The sequence below is a fragment of the Neovison vison genome, chromosome 4 (genome assembly GCF_020171115.1).
Source record: "Neovison vison isolate M4711 chromosome 4, ASM_NN_V1, whole genome shotgun sequence".
Lineage (NCBI taxonomy): Eukaryota > Metazoa > Chordata > Mammalia > Carnivora > Mustelidae > Neogale > Neogale vison.
In genome coordinates, this window is record NC_058094.1 from 123665400 (window position 1) to 123686859 (window position 21460).

At 39.1% G+C, this 21460-nt stretch overlaps 1 protein-coding gene across 1 annotated transcript in view; it reads right to left on the bottom strand.

Moving 5' to 3' along the window:
• The window catches only part of AMPH (amphiphysin), a 269962-nt gene that overhangs the window by 129519 nt on the left and 118983 nt on the right, over positions 1–21460 (bottom strand). Inside the window, exon 3 of the mRNA XM_044245644.1 lies at positions 11–65. Coding sequence (XP_044101579.1) covers positions 11–65 — 55 coding nt within the window. The remainder of the gene's footprint in view (positions 1–10; positions 66–21460) is intronic.

The following is a 21460-nucleotide window of genomic DNA, read 5'->3' on the forward strand; positions in this document are numbered from 1 at the left end:
CACACATTACCTTTGATAGCTGCTAAATAGCCCCGGAGTTCTCGCTGAAGCCTGGTACCTTCTGCCTGAAAGACACACAAACACAGAGATGCTAAGAATCTTGTCTACATTTTGCATGGAAACACGTGAAAGGCAGTAAGTCTCAGAGATATTATTACCAGAGGCTCTTTCTTGAAAGAACATAAATATGTACACACAGACTAAATAAGGCACCCATCCATGTAAACATTTATAGAGATTTTATTCAGCTTAAAAGTAAAGGTAAGTCAGATTTTGCTGAGAACGGGAACTGACCCACCGGAGAGCCTCCTATATATTCAAGAGCCAGCAAGTCCCTAAATGTTGATGCATGGAATACAACAGTCGGAAATTGATCCCCACTGTTCAATATGGTAGCTACTAGCTACATGTGGCTGAGTGCTCGCAACGCGGCTTGTCCAAATGGAGATGTACTGGAAGTGTAAAATACCAGATTTCAGAGACTTGGTTGCAAAAACTCTAATTAATAAGTTTTATATCGATTACATGGTAAAATGATAATACTTGGGATATACTAATGATGTGGTTTTGGAATATAGATGAGGTTCAGTGGGGTGAGGTCTGCAGTCAATGACCAAGAAAGAATTCTTAAGACATCTCTAGTGGAAATGGTGGTTTATTAAAGCACGGGGACAGGACCCATGGGCAGAAAAAACTGCACTGGGGTTGTGAGGATCAAGTGATTATATAGAAGGGGTTGGAGGAGATTAAAAAAAAAATAAAATAAAAAGGAAGTTTTCAAAAGAAGTTCCACATGCTAAAGAGGACCTACAAGGTACCAGAGACCTTGCCTTGTCAAGTTAAGGTTGTATTTCCCTCTAGCAAAGCAATAACAGGAAGACAGTGGGGAGCTTCCTAGAAGAACATCCCATATATCCCAGCCAGGAGTAGGGGGGAGGGGAAGTTGCAGGGTGTTAGCTTATGCTTTGCCTTCCACTAGCTTCTGCTCCCTCATCACTGAGTTAAATAACTGTATTATTAAAATGAATTTCACTCTTTCTAGTTTATAAAATGTGGCCACCAGAAATCTTTAAACTACATTTGTGTTGTGTGTTATATTATTATTTGGCATCACCAAAATAGAGACCGTCGAAAATTATAAATTTTGACATAAAATCTTTGTTTTGGTTTGGATTAGAATTAGAAACTCTGAGACTAAAATGAGATTGCCAGCAGTGGAGAAATGAGGCAGGCAGGGGTACACACATGGTACATGATAAGCAAGTTACCAGGGTGGGCAGCCCAGCCTCAATCTGTCCACACTGGTGAGCTCTGGGAGAAAGTATCAGACCCCCTTTAGATAACTGAAGAGCAAGGGAAGTGGGACATTCACTCATCAACTCTGATTAGCCAGATTAGCTACCAGGTTGAGGGCTGCTCCTGGGGGATACCAGAGAAAGGCCTCAGGCAAAGAACCTCCCCCCTTGTGGAGAGTAGATACTAAATCCAGTGGGCTCAGAAAGGGTAGGTACTAGGGCAATTGGAAACATTTTTAAAATATACATTTTAACTGCACAATCATTTAATAAACTTGCAGATAGCTATAACACAGAAGGACTCCACCTTGGTAATTAATGAAATAGCAACAATAATAGTCCTATTCAATTCAACAAGCATGTGTTAGCATTGAGCAAAAAAAGAGGGTAGGTATGAAGGGGGGAAAAAAAACCCTACTGCCTTCAGTAAATTGCAATCTAGTAGAGGAACTGAAGTATCGAAATAAAAAGTGCATTGCAAAGCAGGTTACATTTAGCTCTGCAATAACCATTCCAAGTATTCGGGGGTACAAAGTAAAGAAAATGCTCACCACATTTAAAGATAGACAGTAAATAATACAAAGAAACTCTGAAAAGGAGTGTTTAAGATTATGACTAGACCTCAAAAGGACTTCTGGATGAGACTATTTTTCTACATGATCTAGTATACAGAATGTCTCCACATGGTTTAAAATCAAAACTCTACATTTCTCTTATTTTGCTGCACTATCCAGAAATATGTTAAAGCTAACTATCACAAGCTAGATTTAAAAGAAAACAAAAAACAAACAAACCAATAAAAATATTCTGGATTTCTGGAGCATCAACGTAAAGTAGAAAACTGTAGGGAAAGTATGAGAAGAATGAATAGAACAACACTTGCGTAAATGTAGAGAATGAAGAGGATCCGAAGAAACGGGTGGAGTTAGACCAGGGTCCATAGCACCACAAAAAGCATTTGGAAAAGAAAGAAGTACATCTTCCCCATACTTAAGATCTGTGATATGAGGGGACAGTGTCTGGTTCTGAGTATCTAAGCTGAAATATAAGGTTGTGGGAGGCTGTATCATTGTTAAATCTACTCCACCCCACACCCCCATGACCCGATCTGATCTGGGGAAGGACTACACTTCCTGCCAATCAACATCAACCATGGCCAATGAAAGGAGAGTAGAAGTGCCCCGCCCCTACTCCTGAGCAGTAAGAAGCCATCATGCAGTCCTGTCATTTCTTTCCCCTCTACCCTGTATCTTATAATGCCCCAGATGTGGGTTGCTTCTCCACCTGGTATCATGGAGTGGAGAGAATGTGGAGCACAGCTGCTGTTCACAGTTTCACGACTGAGAAATCAACCTCTCTGGCCAAAAGCCACTGACAGGCTGCTGCCAAAGCATCCCCTACCCTAAATGGCCTGAGAAAATGGTTCAATACTGGAAATGCTGAGAGATGGAGAAGGCTGAAATCTAAGAGAAAAAAAAAAAGTCAATAGAGTTAGCAGAAAAGCACCAAAGGCACTGACAGAAACATTTCAGAAGCTAAATCCAATTGGAAGGATTAAGGACAGAGTGGACGGTTTAGCAGATGGAAGCCTGCATGCTGGTCAAGCGAAAGAAAGAGGTAAATGGTACAAAGAGAGAAGAAGCGAGGTCCAGAATCCTGCATCTTAATAGACGGCATTTAATTTAGAGAGAATACCCACAATCAGATGTGTGACTTACCTGGACAGATCTAGACCCAGATCAATCTAAAGCCTACAGCCCTAAGAGGTGCAATTAGAAGGCTCTGAATCCCCTAAGACCTCGCTTCGCAAAATGGGGAAGTGTCCACCTTGGAGGTTCTTAATGGTCTGTCTACAGCACAGACAGAGACAAAATACACCTAAAGAATCTCTCTGGAATATCAGTTTACTGAGGGTGGAGTTGAGCAAAGGGAGAAGAAACCATTCTTTTAAACCACTAAACCACCTGTTATGATGTACAAAGAAGACCTACACAGAGATTAAATGCAGAACTGCACAAACATCCACTGTTTTCACCTGTCCACTTCAGGGCTCTACAGTCCTACCCCTCATGGTACTTCCCAGTAAGTGTGCAAGCGAGCTAGGAAGAGCTTGTCTTTAACTTGGGAGTCTGCTTTCCCCTCAGAAAGCCATACAAAGCCAGCTGGTTATGAGTCACCATGATCATTCAGGGTTTCTGGAAATCTCAAAAAAATAGTGGGGAAGGATACTCTTTTCCCAAATGTTTAAGAAATAAAGCATGTCAAGCTAATCCCACAATTGCCTTTTCTTTCTGAAAAAGAGAGAGCATGAAATAAATTCAGGCTTCACTCCAGACACTGCATTCCCCTAGCCCAAGGGAAGCAATGAACATTTTTTAAAAAAATGAAATAAGAATCCCAGAAGAAATTTTTTAGGTATCTAAGAGGAGCAGACGGTTCAAATTAGACAATAATGTCTTAAACAGATGAGTTCAATTTAAGCAGATAAACTCAAAGTCTGATTTAAATAACTTTCTTCTTTTCCAATTATTGAAATTCTTAATTTTTCTGCATGATTATTTAAGGTTCATAAATCATTTGGTAATAACCACCTTGAAGATCATCTAAAATTCTGCCTGAATCAAAAAGGTAAAAGGCTCTGGAGAGAAATTTCTCACCTATAATATGCCACAAAGTAGTTCTTCTACAGAACCAACTGCCTAATAAAATTTTCTTAACATCATTATTCTATGTGAATCACAAAGAGGCTTTAAATTAGAAATAAATTCTTATACCAAAGCTCAGATTTCAATGCATCTGAAATTTGTTTCATATTCCTCTGGAAATTACCATTTCGGTAATTCAGCCTTGAATTATGTATTGCACAGAAAACAGATTCAAAATTATACCATCTACAGCTATATGAGTATGTTCTCCCTTTGAATCCTTCATGTTGTACTCTATAAGGTAAAATGAAATTATTACTCTAACTTGTGGGCACATTCTCCCTAGGGCTCAAGCCAAGATGAAGTCAAGTGATTCTATTATAATTAAGTTGTCTGATTGCCAACTAATACTCCTCCTCGGACAAGATCTAAGAAGGATTCTCGCCTACAACATTCCTTTCCCTGGCACATAGGATAATAATGTGGCTCTGATGCTGAAGGTTCTTCATTTATTTTTTTCAATTGAATCATTTATCAGTGTCAGAAGCTGCTGCTTCTCCAGCCCAGACAATGCCGGGCCTCACTTTCTTCCCACACAGCCCAAGGGAGTCCGCCTGCTTTTCCTTTCTCATTAAAGCTACTTCTACCCACACACTCCCTTGGGTGTCACACTCTTGTAAGGCTAGGGAGAAGGAAAGAGTCTCCCTAGTTCCCTGCTTCCCAGCTATCCTGGAAAACAAGACCGGGTCATTTTGGGTTTCATCATGGAGATAATAAAAAAATCAACAGGCATGCAAAAAGTACACATGGTTTTAAAACCTTAACAAAGGTCTGAGAATCACTGCTTCTAGTCAAAAAAAAAAAAAAAAAAAATCTGTTTATTCCTTTGCTGAGTGATATCTTAAAGCTGTTCCTTTCTTCCATTCCTTCTGTAAGCACTACTCGGGAGAGCCACATCCTCCCCCAAGGATTAGAGTGAAACTTAAAATCTAATTAAATAGTTAGAGAAAGAACACTGGCACACAAACACAGAAGGTTTCAGATATCTGTCTTACTCAATACAAAGAAATAACATTCTATATTAATTAAACCTGTTTCCAAATTGTTTGACATCAGATTGGTCCTCAGTAGAACCAATTCCTTAATTATTTGTATATATGTCTTGGGGTAGACGGGGGAGGCGAGGGGGGAGGGGTGTTGGACGAGGGGGGGTCCCAGACATGCTGCTCCTGGATAGATTTCATCTGAAGTCTCTCTTCAGCACCTTGGACAGCCCCATTCTTCAAACAAAGATTTAACCTAGATAGTATCAAAGGGCCATTACTGCATCAAAGTTTCCTACTGCACTCTGCTAAGTGAACAGATGACTTTTAAACATATTTCCTTCAAAGTGAGCCAAGTCCCTAGTAAGAAGAACTACCACAGACTCCAAAACTCAGTAGTGTCTCAAAATCCTATAAGGCATTGGGCTTAAAAACAAGGCTGCATTTAGCTGTGATGAATGACATTTGATGATTAATGAGTCAAGCTGTTTATTGTTTAGATATGCTAAATTCTGAAGCATTAAAAATATATCAATATTTGTTAACACTTACACCTAGAACTTCAGAAGCCATAAAGAGGTATAATTTTGTTAGCTTACCTTTAACCCTATTACTTCTGCCCAAAGAAGCCTCAGTTGAGGCATTAATTTGATTGAATTGTAGATACAATGTATAGAATGAATGAATAATTTCTAAGGAACTACACTTAGGGCAGCAATTACTGAAAATTCAAGGGCATGCCCACATACCACCATGTATATGATACCCCTGCGCAAGGGTGTGAATTATTATGGCCCTGACTGTGCTTGCAAAACCAAATCTAGTGGATATTACTCATAGGGTTATGCAAATCTAGCCAAATACCTTAAACAATAGGCATTCATTACCTATTAAACAGCCAAGGGCTTTCTGAGCTGACTTGTTAAAATGTTGTGAGTGTAGTATTAATTTACATTTATAGGTAACTTTTGTCATAAAAAGAAAGGATGGACAGGAGAAAGAAGACACCACATACATTACAGAAATATTTTCATTAACTTGCCTCTCAGAAATTGTGATTTGACGCTCAGATTGAAAGCCAGCAGTACTGACATATAAGAGTTAGATCTGAAGAGATATAATGTCACAAAGTTAAGTCCTGTCATCTCATCTGTGATCATGAGCCTATAGAAGTTCCCATAGTCACATTATTATTTTTGGCCTTTCCTGACATTTTTCTGATGAAAAGGCTAAGTAACATTATCAAGTTAAAACTGGCCCAATTTCTCAGAGTTCAGACAGGTTAACTCAATCTAAAAAGCAATGCTAGTAAGATTTATTATCATTTTTGAAGCTTAGAAGAAAATTAGATTATCAAGGAGATGAAGTTTAATAAGGCCACAATCATCATCTTGATTAACAGATGACTAATCTGAATCCACTTATAATTAAAAATAATGTTAGACCATTGAACACTAAAGGCACTCTTGGTCTGTGAAGAAACAGAGCTCTTTCCCTATGACAAGTCAGATGTACTTATACTGGAAGATGACAGATTTTCAAATGTAAATGCAGGAGGGTCTCTAAAATTTACATTTTTGTTTCCTTGCTTTAAGCTCTTTGTAGTTAACAGGAGCCATCATTAAGACCCTAACACTGACTTGATAGAAAAATTTCTCCGTTTCAATTTTTTTTCTTTTGGCAGATACTAATGCAAAAGATTTAAAAGAGAGAGGAAATCTAAATGGGTTTTGAAATCTGCATTGATGGCAGTGGAGGGTAAGAGGGTACAGGGACATGTGACAGACAGCAGAGAACATCTCAGCTTCCACAATTTCATCCCAGATTCCTGGCCCAATTTCCAACTCCCCTTGTCAGCAATTCCAAGAATATTTACAATCTGAAAAACAAATCAAATATATTCTTTACCTTTCAACAAAACAAAACCAATAATCTAGCTACTAGTAATTCCATATACAAATTTTCCATAGAATTCCCTTAAGCCCACTAACTTGAGTTCATGTAGATCTCTATTCTGGTCTTATGGTAAGCTAACCCATGTGTGTAAGGGGACATAAGTGTCCAGTTAGAACTATTAAAGTCACCACATCCAGGTTGGATACAACGCGAAGATATGCTTTATTGCTGTTAGGCAATTGAGTTTGTGATCCCTGAAAAGCCGTCCCATTTTTTTTTCCTGTACAGGTGCACACGTGTGAGTGTGTACATGTGACTCGTAAGGTGCTTTAGGACTATTATATAAACATTTTTTTCAACCTTGGCCTTAATACCTAGAGCACAGTATTTAATATAGTGGAGAGGAAATCAACACAGAAATTCAGGGAAACTCCACAGGACTCCCACCCCAACAATGCCTTATTGTTCAATGTCCCTTTCTGTGGGTGTGGATGTCTACAACGTTCCATTGTGACCAAACAGGACAGGCTGTAAAAGTATGAGAAAAGCAATTGCTCTGTCCAGTTACTAATGAGATGTATTAATGAGAGGGAAGGGGGTGCCCTGCCAATCATTATGCTAGTCACAGTATAATATGCAGAATGTTCCTAAAACTCCATTTTTGATGTATTAGTTTTTTAGAGCTACCATAACAAAATACCATAAACTGCGTGTATTAACAATAGAAGTTTATTTCTTCACAGTTCTGGCAGCTGAAAGTCCAAGGGATTTTCAGGGATTGGTAGGTTTGGCTTCTTCTGAGGCCTTACTCTTTGGCTTACAGGCTGGTGGCCTTTGTTTGCATGTATCCTTGGTGTCTGTCCTGTGCCTTGTAAAGACATCCGTCATACTGGATTATGACCCACCCAGATGATCTCATTTAATCTTAACTACCTCTCTAATGTCCCAGTCTACAAATATAGTCACAACTCTGAAGTGTCCTGGACTTCAATATATAAATTTAGGGGTACACAATTCAGCCCATGATGATATTCTCAGAGCAAGTTCATAGTTCAGTAACACAATCCCAAAGTCTAACACTCAGTGGTCCCTTTGTTCCAGATGTCCCAAGGGCCACAGTCCAATTAAATCATGATCCTCAAATTAACTCCCTGAAGTTGGCACACTTTTACCAAAGAGAAGACTGAGACGCAGAGGCTGAGCAACTTGCCCAAAGATCCTACTGCTGGTATAAAGGAACATGTGTACCAGAGCCTGGGGAGTCTGTGTGATTCAGACTCCATAATCTGCCTCCAGAGCCCATGTGCCTCACTGGCCTCCTCCACCTCTGTGTCCCCAGCCTACAAATGCATGGATAACAGCTGAGGCTGTCCATGAAGAATCAGCTGTTGATCAGTGACAATAATTTAATGCAAGACACTGTTTTCTGTGTTCTCATGATATAGTCCTAATCTTGAAATTAAAATACCAACTGTTCACTTGTTTTGCTCAAAAGCTCACAATTCCCAGAGTATATTCTATGGTTTCATGTAGCACAGTGGTTAGACGGGTGGTTTCTGGGACCTGTTTTAAAATCTGAGTTCTACTACTTTTAACTGCAACCTTGAGCAAACCACCTTACTTCTCTAGGCCTAGGATTCCTCATCACATCAGTAAAATAATAGTACTTACTTCCAAGAGCTATCATGAAGGTCAAGGGAGATAGTCCATGGAAAATACCAGAAGAGAGCCAGGCACACAGTATGCATTCCATAAAAACTGGATGTTATGGGGCGCATGGGTGGCTCTGTGGGTTAAGCCGCTGCCTTCGGCTCAGGTCATGATCTCAGGGTCCTGGGATTGAGTCTCACATCAGGCTCTCTGCTCAGCAGGGGGCCTGCTTTCCTTCCTCTCTCTCTGCCTGCCTCTCTGCCTACTTGTCCTACTTGTGATTTCTCTCTGTCAAATAAATAAATAAAATCTTTAAAAAAAAAACTGGATGTTATTATATTACTATGATTATTCTACAAAATATTTTCAAGAGGAACAGATTTTCAAAGGTAAATGCAGGAGGGTCTCTAAAATTTACATTTTTGTTTCCTTGCTTTAAGCTCTTTGTAGTTAACAGGAGCCATCATTAAGACCCTAACATTGACTTGATAGAAAAATTTCTCTGTTTCAATTTTTTTTCTTTTGGCAGATATTAATGCAAAAGATTTAAAAGAGAGAGGAAATCTAAATGGGTTAGATTTTTGGGTGAAATCTAACCTGGGGCTCCTGGATGGCTCAGTCATTAAGCATCTGCCTTTGCTTAGGTCATGATCCCAGGTCCTGAGATCGAGTCCCACATTGGGATCCCTACTCATTGGGAAGCCTGCTTCTCCCACTCCCCCTACGTATGTTCCTGCTCTGACGGTCTCTCTGTCAAATAAATAAATAAAATATTTAAAAAGAGAGAGAAAGAGAAATTCATAGATGTTTGACTGACCCAAGTTTTGTTACATATTGTATTACAAAGGAGTATCTTCATGAGGAATATGCAAAACCTCCCCAAAACAAGCTGCTTGGGAATTTAGAATGCTGCCTTTATTTGTACTCCTAAGATTCAAATACATAATTTTATTTTTCAGAAAGATTTTGTGATAGCTTTAAATGTTGCAATAATAGAGGAACTTAAAATGCATGGGAATAATTTACATAGATATGTAAGAGTGACTTAACATCAAATATGAGAAAAATCAAGTCACTATGATAAATAACTGTAAGGAAATGAAACAGCATGAACAGCAATGCCAAAAGAATCATCAGGTTCATGCTCAAAATGGAAGCTTTGTGACACATATTCAGTTTTCTAATACACAAAGCAGAATTATAACTGTGGACTTCCAGGAGAATCAAGAGAGACGGGGTTTTGTGCAAACCACTTTGTGGATGTCTAAGCCTGCTTGTGGGAAGGCTTCATAATAGAAACACTTCATCACTGCTTTTACCTAAGCCACCCAGAGGTGACTTGGAAATATGTCAATTCTTCAAGCTCCTTAGAAGATTCTTATAGTTGTCTAGGTTAAGGACATATTCAAATAGATGTGCAATTAAGGAAGTCACTGCCTTTACTATACTGGTATGAACTCAGGCATGCATACAGGTTGTTACTACCATCTGATGGCTTTTTAGAGCTGGTGTGGAAGTCCAGATGGGGAGCCAGGAGTCAGTATTGGTATAAGGCCTCCAGGTGATTCTGACAGTTATTCGGAAACCTCTAATGTAGTCTGTCACTGTGTCAATAGTGTAATTGACACTCAGTGTGTTGATGTATCTATTGTAAGATGGCCAAAAAGACAGTTAAAAAAATTAAAAAACAAAAAAGCAGCTCTGGGTTTCAGTCCATCAGCATCAGACATCCCTTCCAATGCCTCTGTCAATTAGGCTGCAAGCCCAATGCACAGTCTGCATGAGGGTACAGGATGATTTATGAGAGAGAATCACAGACAATGGGAGCAAATGATACTGGTGCAAACCTGAAAATCAACTGCACCACATCCTGGCAGATTTTCACGACCACTTCAGACAGCCTTCCTGGGCTCGGATGAGAGATGTGCCTTATTCTCTGCATCCCATTATACAACAATGCAATCAATCTGGGCATCATTCAGCAAGGAACAACCAAACTAGATAATAAGCTTATTTCACAAGGGGAAGTAGAAAACATATAGAATTGGTCTCTAACTGAAGGCTGAGGAATGGGATACGAAATCCTCCCCCGTTCACACAGTTAATTAATGTAGTAAGGGAAAATACAGTTAAAGCTAATAGCACAGGATACCTGAAAGGAAACCATCAGAGTGTTAACTCAAAGAGCTTCCTCTGGAAGAGATTTCTTAACTGGGCACCAGGCACCACAGGGAGTAGCACGAACTGAAACCTGGAGGGTCTGTAGTTAAGGCAAATTTTGGTGAAGTTTCAACTAAACCTTTTCATTTATATACTATGCCATACCTAAAGAGATATTCTTTTTTATAAATTTTATTTATTTGACATACAGAGATCACAAGTAGGCAGAGAGGCAGGCAGAGAGAGAGGGGGAAGCAGGCTCCCTGCCGAGCAGAGAGTCCGATGCGGCGCTCGATCCCAGGACCCTGAGATCATGACCTCAGCCAAAGGCAGAGGCTTAACCCACTGAGCCACACAGGCAACCCCTAAAGAGATATTCTTATAGATGTAATAAGACAAATAAGAGTAAAGAGGATAAAAGACAGGTTTTCCAATGCATGTTTTTGTTTTCTTTCTCCCGCCTAGCACTATGGACAGCAACACCTGAACAATCACAGGAAGCAGATAAATACATCTTGCTCTTTAAAAGTCAATGAGCAAAATAGTGGAGGATGAATGGATGTATCAGAAAATAAAAGAGAGACTATAGAGAAATATAGGAGAATTTGTAGAGCAAGGGCCAATCGGTTCTTTTGACACCTACATGTTTCAACTCTCTGTTCCCTTCCACAGAAGTCAACTGAATTAGCAATCATAGTGGGATATACTTATCAAGAAAGGACTCTAAATCGAGACTATACGCACATATTTTCCATTAAAACAATATTACCAAGGAAGCTGCCAGTCTTAACTAGGGACTTAGTGGCCAGGATTGTATTCCCTTGCTCTTCGCCATACACTGAATGTACTACATCTAAATCAGGTAAACTAAGAGTCTCATAGTGAGCACATAACAATTTCATGGATATTTAGCACTAGAGTGAGAACCTTTGCAGCAACAACTGATAGACACCCATCAAGCTAGAGTCTAGATGGAAATGAGAGTGTGGGAAGGTGTAGAAATCATTTTTTCTCAGAATACCAACTGGAGTGAGAGTAAACTTGTGTGTAATGTTAAGTGGTGAAACTAGGATACCCAAATGCGTCATGGATATCTGTATTTTTGCACAGTCCTGTGCAAATTACTACTTTAACTGCTTAAAAAGAAAAAGGACTTTTGCACCCTAGACCACCAGCTTGACAAAGACAAGAATGACGACCGACATGGCTATCATTCTGCTTCCATTGCTTTGTGCATAGCAGACGCTCAATAATTATGTGTTCAGTCAGCCAAGAAGAGCTTCCAATATACACTTATCCACAGGGAAGCTCTGTCTTGCCTATTGCCTATTACCTTCGATGAGGTACCCATGGCCGTCCCTCCATCTGTGTACAAGATCCTATGTCCTCCCGCATACTCAAGGACATGAGTCAGCTGTTCTTCCCTTTCTCTGTGATTCATCGCATTTTCCTGCTATACTAAATGAGTCCCACTAATATACACGTATTTTTGCCATCTTAAGAAAAATGTTCGCTTGACCCAACGTCCTCCCCCAAACTACAGTTTTATTTACTTGCCCTTTGCTTTAAAGCAAAACTTGAAACTTGCAGTTTTCCAAGCTTTCTGATACCCTTCACCTTGCTCTAGGTATTCTCTACTTACACAAAAAAAACTTGTTTTTCTCTTTATAATTCTCATCATTTTCTAGATGACAATGTTATGTGTTTATTTATTTTTTTAAAGATTTATTTATTTGAGAGAGAGAGAGTGAATGGGGAAATGGGAGAGAGGCAAGGTAAGGGAGGGACAGAATCTCAAGCTGAGTACAGAGATTCTGTGCGGAGCACAGAGACTGATGCAGGGCTCCATCCCACAACCATGAGATCACGACCTGAGCTGAAACCAAAAGTCAGCCACTCCACTTACTGAGCCACCCAGTTGCCCTGTAATCTTATTTATGATGTTTGGCTTATTGTCTGCTTCTGTGTTTTAGAACATGAGATCCACAATCGAAGTGATCTTTGTATTCACTGAAGTTTCCCAAAGACCTAGATACATTCCTGGCAAGAAGACACTAAAAAAAAAAAAGAAGAAGAAGAAGAAGAAGACACTTAATAAATGTAAGGCAGATGGATGTCTAAATAATTACATATTATTGTTCCAAACATGCGTCTATCAACCTACAAAATTTCTTGAAAGTTGATATTAACAGGAAACATTTTAAGTTTTGGAAAATATTTGCACACTAAGATGATTTTGTTCTTTGTTTTGGGTTTGGTTTTTTTTTGGTATATGCACATTTAAAAGATTAACAGTAAAATACATATTTGTATACCCAAACAGTTTAAGATACAGAATTATAAAAGTAAGTTTTTAAACCATTGTGCTCCTTACTTACCACCTTCTCTTCACTATTCCTGAAGGTTGTCATTCCCTTGCTTTTCTTTTTTTAATTATTATTATGTTCAATTAGATGGTTTTCGGTATTACAGAATTCTCACAGAAACTTAAAGTTAGCTAGAACTAGGAGTATCTCTAGGGAAACTTTATTTCAAAAGATGTAGACACACACAAATTCTTTTATAGAATATTGTGTGGTCACTGAGTTTAAACTTTAATGGAAACCCATAAATTCAAACAAGACTCAACAATTAAGCTTCTCAGAAGCAATTAACTGGTATCACTTCAATGTATTAATGCCCTGTGGTGAAAACACTGTCCTAGGGGCGCCTGAGTGGCTCAGTAGGTTAAGCCGCTGCCTTCGGCTCAGGTCATGATCTCAGGGTCCTGGGATCGAGTCCCACATCGGGCTCTCTGCTCGGCAGGGAGCCTGCTTCCTCCTCTCTCTCTCTGCCTGCCTCTCTGCCTACTTGTGATCTCTCTCTGTCAAATAAATAAATAAAATCTTTAAAAAAAAAAAAAAAAAACACTGTCCTATCAGTGAAGAATGAGCTTGCTCCAAGATACAATACATGGAAAAAAAAAAACCAACCTAAAATTGGAAAACATAACTGGGATTCAAGGACTGAAAAACATCCTTCTGCATAATTAATTATATTAAGTTAGTAAATATACACAAGGCTCTTGGAACACTGAAAAATAATGTATGTGCCAGCTGATATTTATGAAGTAGCATGGAATTAGCATAGAACTCTCCTCCAGGGAGGGGCCAAAGCTTTGCTCTAGACTTGATAATCCAGATTGGAATCAATTCAAGGCCATATCAGACATTCTCCAGGGACTATTTTGCTGCCAAAAATTAAGATAAAATAGGAAAAGTAAATGACAATAAAGAAGGGCTCTGACACTGAATGAATGAGGAGGCATGGAATATCTAAGACAAAAAGTAAAGACAGAGAATATGCGTGACAAGGAGGCATGTACTGGGGCGCCTGGGTGGCTCAGTGGGTTAAGCCTCTGCCTTTGATTCAGGTCATGGCCTGACCTGGGTCCTGGGATCGAGCCCGCATTGGGCTTTCTGCTCAGTAGGGAGCCTGTTTCCTCCTCTCTCTCTGTCTGCCTCTCTGCCTACTTGTGATCTCTCTGTCATATAAATAAATAAAATCTTTAAAAAAAAAAAAGAAGAAAAAAAGGAGCCATGTACTTACTAAGTACCTACTTAATAGGTGCTAGAGGGCATGGAAGTTTTTTAAATGACTAAGACAGGGTGTCTTCCTTTAAATATTTCATGATCTAATGAGGACATGGATATACTGTCATATAAGAGAAATGGAACAAGAGTTACCAGATGAACTATAAAAGATGTACTACAGGAGTCTATAGAGGAAGATGCTGACTGAGGAGAATGGAAAGACCTCATGCAGGAAATACTTGTCAGTTGACTGTAAGAGAAGGTGGGATTGGAACACATGGACATGACAGGTCAGGCAAGGGTGATTTAATCGCAGGGAAGCACTTGCAAGTGGGGGAAATGGAAGTAGAAGAAGAGCTTGGAAGTAAGCAGTTCAGTCCCTAAATGATATTGTTAGATATGGACCACCAACTATTCACTCCACCAGCTTCCTTTCTGCCTTTCACTGCACCAGAGCACCTGGATTCCTATCCATCTCCCCAGTATGGTGCTACAGAGAAAAGCCACTTGCATCACAGATAGGATGTATGGGCCAAATACTACATGGGACACTGGGATCAAATCAGGGTATGACTAAAGAAAGGTTTAATGCTCTGAATGTGAGAAGAAGCCCAAGGCAATTTGTAGCTACAAATAATTTATGTCCTACAAAACAGAGGACTGAATAAAGACCAAGAATAACCAAGCAGAATTTTCCCTAAGTCATGAAAATACATATTCTTAAAAGGCTAACTTAAGGAAATTACTCCAGACAGAAGATCATGGATTTTAATGAGTTAGAATGTAGGTATGGAGTCAGACATATTTTTGAAGAACAGATAGAACTATTGGTAGAGATGTTCTCAGGTGAAGATTGAGTAGAACTTACTGCTCCACATATCACTCTTGCTTTATTTGATTTCATTAAAGGAAATGGAAACTTATCACCACCTCATATCCATGCTGTCTTCATGATCTACACACTATTCATTCTCTGTTGGAGAAGTTTCATGAGCCACAACTTTCAGTAGGACTTTTCTTATACACTCTTTGCTGAAATGTCACCAGAATTCTGTCCTGCTGGTCTGCCATGTCCACTTATGACAGACCTTCACGAAGCATCAAAAGACTTGCTTTCTCTCCACTTGGCAGACTTGTCTGTTATATAATGGACCCAAAGATAAGTCTGACTAATTTAAACCTTGTATTCTGCTACAAGATATCAAACAGTGGGCAATAAACTGGATGTGAAGGCAATCAGCCCCATAGCTCATCCTTAATATCACACCATTAACAAATGTCATGAACATCATAACTGCATTTCAAATAGTTTGACCTCTTTGATCTTAAATAGTTCTGCTATTTCCGCCTTAACACAACTTAAACATTTTACTTTTCCACCTTTTCCTCGCCCTGAACAAATGACTTTTTTTCTCAAATACAGAACATGAAATAATGCTCAGTTTAAGTGGAAGTATTAAAACCAGACAATAGGAGAGAAATGCTCAATGAGTAACAAACCTGTAATTAGCACAGGGCTCCTCTGAGATGAGTGAGCCTTCATCCCAGGGTGGAGAATTCTTCTGTGACTTCCTTCAGCAGCCACAATGGAGCCAAGATCATTAGGGCCAATTCTACCACCCTGTGAAATGTATTACTACACTTCTTACTAGGAATTCCTGAGAAGGTGGCAGGAACCACATTTTAATTCTTTAGGGACAATATAGACAAACCACATCTTCTTAATTGATAACTGTCATTCTATTAAAGTCTAAAAAGAAGACACTCCAATAAGTTAACAGATTATATTAACTGCTACCTTTCCTTCAGGACATTAATAATGTTAATCATATAGTATACTTGTATGTATAGTACTGCTTATACATTTAGTATGATGTAGCCCAGGAATCATCCCGTAGACATGGATATTTTTGTGGGCTCCATTATGAAACTGAATTAGATGCCAACATTTAATAACTTAGTTATTTCCACTGGTGCACAGTCAAAGTCAGTGAGGATAGAGGAAGAACTCTTAGAAGTCCAGTGCCAAAAGCCAGGACAAAGAACTATAAGCAGGCATACCACTACACAAGGGGTATGCCAAGTGGTTGATGGGTCTTGGCCAACATGCGTAGAGTAGAGGGGAGGAGAAAAGGGGAGGCCAATGTGAATCAGCCCAGAGTGAAGGAGCAGAGAACACTTTTGACTGGTACAACACAGGAGATGAGGATATGGTCCACATTATCAGGAGACCAGTTACCGTAAAGGTATTGCACAAATAAATACATACTGGGAATAATGGAAGCCAGATTTATCTCTCTCAATAAAGGAAATATAAATATGAACAAAGGGAAGACCCAAAGCAGGAGATACTGAACTGTAATTAGAGATGCCATGGTTTCAGATAAATAGATGAGAAAAAACACAGTATGTTATGAATACATGTGTGTAATTCTGTTCAGTTAGAGGACTTACAAGCATGATACCCTAGAACCAAAGAATATAGCCAGCACTCAGCTCCTAGTTTCTAAATGCCATTCTCCACTTAAGAAGACAACAAACCCAGGACTCTTTAAAGAAACAACTCATTTGAAGGCTTGGTAGGGCAAGCACAACATGAACTTAGAACATTCTGTGGCAAAATGTTAAAAAAAGAAATTTTCAAAGAATAATGGGGACACAGAACTCAGTATCAGCAGTTCCCCCATTGGGGAAGTGCGATTGTGCTTCAAAAGTACTAGTTTATTACTTGTCAATAAAAAAATAAATAAACTGTCAAATAATAAAATCTTTAAAAATACCAAACTTTTTATACCTAGGAATAAACCTAACCAAAGAGGCACAGAATCTATACTCAGAAAACTATAAAGTACTCATGAAAGAAATTGAGGAAGACACAAAGAAATGGAAAAATGTTCCATGCTCCTGGATTGGAAGAATAAATATTGTGAAAATGTCTATGCTACCTAAAGCAATCTACACATTTAATGGAATTCCTATCAAAGTACCATCCATCTTTTTCAAAGAAATGGAACAAATAATTTTAAAATTTATATGGAACCAGAAAAGACCTCGAATAGCCAAAGGGATATTGAAAAACAAAGCCAAAGTTGGTGGCATCACAATTCCAGACTTCAAGCTTTATTACAAAGCTGTCATCATCAAGACAGCATGGTACTGGCACAAAAACAGACACATAGACCAATGGAACAGAATAGAGAGCCCAGAAATAGACCCTCAACTCTATGGTCAACTAATCTTCGACAAAGCAGGAAAGAATGTCCAATGGAAAAAAGACAGCCTCTTCAATAAATGGTGTTGGGAAAATTGGACAGCCACGTGCAGAAAAATGAAATTGGACGATTTCCTTACACCACACACAAAAATAGATTCAAAATGGATTAAGGACCTCAATGTGAGAAAGGAATCCATCAAAATCCTTGAGGAGAACACAGGCAGCAACCTCTTCGACCTCAGCCGCAGCAACATCTTCCTAGGAACATCGCCAAAGGCAAGGGAAGCAAGGGCAAAAATGAACTTTTGGGATTTCATCAAAATCAAAAGCTTTTGCACAGCAAAGGAAACAGTTAACAAAACCAAAAGACAACTGACAGAATGGGAGAAGATATTTGCAAACGACATATCAGATAAAGGACTAGTGTCCAAAATCTATAAAGAACTTAACAAACTCAACACCCAAAGAACAAATAATCCAATCAAGAAATGGGCAGAGGACATGAACAGACGTTTCTGCCAAGAAGACATCCAGATGGCCAACAGACACATGAAAAAGTGCTCCATATCACTCGGCATCAGGGAAATACAAATCAAAACCACAATGAGATATCACCTCACACCAGTCAGAATGGCTAAAATCAACAAGTCAGGAAATGACAGATGCTGGCGAGGATGCGGAGAAAGGGGAACCCTCCTACACTGTTGGTGGGAATGCAAGCTGGTGCAACCACTCTGGAAAACAGCATGGAGATTCCTCAAAATGTTGAAAATAGAACTGCCCTATGACCCAGCAATTGCACTACTGGGAATTTACCCTAAAGATACAAACGTAGTGATCCAAAGGGGCACGTGCACCCGAATGTTTATAGCAGCAATGTCCACAATAGCCAAACTATGGAAAGAACCTAGATGTCCATCAACAGATGAATGGATCAAGAAGATGTGGTATATATACACAATGGAATACTATGCAGCCATCAAAAGAAACGAAATCTTGCCATTTGCGACAACATGGATGGAACTAGAGCGTATCATGCTTAGCGAAATAAGTCAAGCGGAGAAAGACAAATATCATATGATCTCCCTGATATGAGGGAGTGGTGATGCAACATGGGGGCTTAAGTGGGTAGGAGAAGAATCCGTGAAACAAGATGGGATAGGGAGGGAGACAAACCATAAGTGACTCTTAATCTCACGAAACAAACTGTGGGTTGCTGGGGGGAGGGGGGTTGGGAGAAGGGGGGAAGGTTATGGACATTGGGGAGGGTATGTGCTTTTGGGTAAACTGGAAGGGGAGATGAACCATGAGAGACTATGGACTCTGAAAAACAGTCTGAGGGGTTTGAAGTGGCGGGGGGGTGGGAGGTTGGGGTACCAGGTGGTGGGTATTATAGAGGGCACAGCTTGCATGGAGCACTGGGTGTGGTGAAAAAATAATGAATACTGTTTTTCTGAAAATAAATAAATTGGAAAAAATAAAAAACAATAAAAAAAATACCAAACTTTTTGTTTGGGTTTTTTTTTTTTAAGATTTTATTTTTTTATTTGACAGAGATCACAGGTAGGCAGAGAGTCAGGCAGAGAGAGAGAGGAAAGCAGGCTCCTCACTGAGCAGAGAGCCTGATGCGGGACTCAATCCCAGGACCCTGAGATCACCACCCAAGCAGAAGACAGAGGCTTAGCCACCCAGGCGCCCCAGGACTAGTAATAATGTTTTATAACCCACTGAATGAAATAAGAATCTCCTAAGTCCTTACAAAGACAATTAATTAATTAGAAGAGAAGGGGACATTTTTTACCATGGAGCAGAATGTTAAGCAGTAAGTGTAGAAGGAATTGGGGAAAAAAAACCACTATTTAGCAATCATCATCTTAAAGTCTATCTCCACAAAATACTTCTAAGATTACTTATGAATTTAAAACTAAGGACTAGAGCAATCAAGCAGACAGCCTCTTTCTAACCAAGTGATAAAAGTTGACATCCATAGTAAAGGCATAAATCAGAATCATGTGTGCCCTGATATCAAACACCAGGAAGATCCTGCCACAGAGGGTCACATGAAGCTAACACAAGAGATGATCAGGCAAACCCAAGTCAAGGGACATTCTACAATTAAACACTGCTCTGTACTCAAAGATCTGAAGATCATGAAAGACAAGAAAAGACTGAAGAACATCTTCAATTTTAAAGAGACTAATGGGACTTGACAACTAAATGCAAATCTGACTGTGGAATGGCCCCGGACCTTGAAAAACATAAGCGAACAATATGTTGAAAATAATTTCTCCCAGTCTGTAGTTTGTCTTTTCCTTCCCTTAACAGGGTCTTTCTCAGACCAAAAGCTTTATCACAGGCAAATTCAGGGTTCATAATAAATTAGGTGATAATAGAGGATTGACAGTCATTCACTGATTTTGATGGATGAACTGTGGCTCTGTAGGAAAGTGTCCTTTTTGTGCAATAGAGAGATCATAGGTGTATGGGATGGACAGATGGATGGATGGATGGTTGGGTGGATGCATGGATGGATGGACAGAGAGAATGATAAAGTAATTGGAAAACCTAGGTAAAGGGTATACAACAGTTCTGTGTACCTTTTATAACGCTCTATAAATTCAAAATTATTTAAAAATATAAAATATATCAAATCAATTGAGATTTCATGTAAAATGCAGATTTCACCTTTTCTGGGGAATCAGATGTGGCAACTCTGGGCCCCATTCTCATGTGACCAATGTGAGCTGGCACTGATAGCTGCTTTTTTTTTTTACACCCTACGCATTCTGTAATTCAGCCCAAACCTCACCACTCCTTGTTTCTCTCCTTGCTTACTTCCTCATTTAGGTTCCCTCTCCATCTCTGTAAAAATGTGAGCCTTTGGCTCTTACCTTAAAGCACTTTTATCTGATATAAGCAGTAGGTGGTCAGCTTTTTCTAAGTAGAAGTGTAAAAGGGGATGTTTTTCAACAGAAATTTTTATTGAGGTAACTGCAGAACCCCATCCAGTTAGAGAAAGTAATACAGAGTCCTTTATCCTGTACCTAGTTTCCCCCACTGTTGCAACAACTATAGTGAGAACAAAATCACAACATAGATGCAATCCACGATCTTATATCCCCGTTTTTACCTGTATTCATACATGTATGTGTATTTAGTTCTATACAATTTTATCACATGTATAATTTCATGTATCCATCCCCACAGTTAAGACACAGAACCAATTCTACCAGGACAAAGATCATTTGTGCTAACTTTTGTAAGCACACCTGCCTCCCTTCTCCCTTCCTTAACACCTGGAAGAAAAGTGATTCTTCCCTCCCATTCTGCCATTTTGTTATGTCAATAATGTTTGTTACAAATGGAATCATATGGTATGTAAACTTTTAGGGCTGGCTTTTTTTCACTCAAATTCCCTAGAGATTTATCCAGGTTACCATATATACCAGTAATTTCATCTTTATTGCTGAGTAATACTGCATGCTGTGGACATACCACAGTTTGTTTAAGTATTCACCTGTTGAAGGATATCTGGGATGTTTCCAATTTGGAGCCATTACAAATAAGTTGCTATAAGCATTTGTATATCTATAGGATACTGTATGAACAGTAATTTTTCATGTCTATGGAAATGAGATAAATGCTGAAGAGTACAGTTGTTGGGTGACATGACAGTGCATGACTTTTACAGAAATTCTTCAAGAAACAAAGTGTTTTCCAGTGGAGCTGTATCAGGGGTACCCAATGTATGAGTAATTCAGTTTCTCCAACATCCTTGCCAGCATTAATGTTCTTTAGTGTCATCACTAACTTTTATTTTAGCCATTCTGAGGAATATAGTGACATTATATTTTTAGTTTGCATTTCTCTGATTCTAAATATATGTTAAACATCTTTTTATGAATGGCTTCTCTGCCATCCAGATATCCTCTTCAGTGAAATGTCTGTTAATAGCTTTTGAATATTTTCTAACTAGATTGATTTG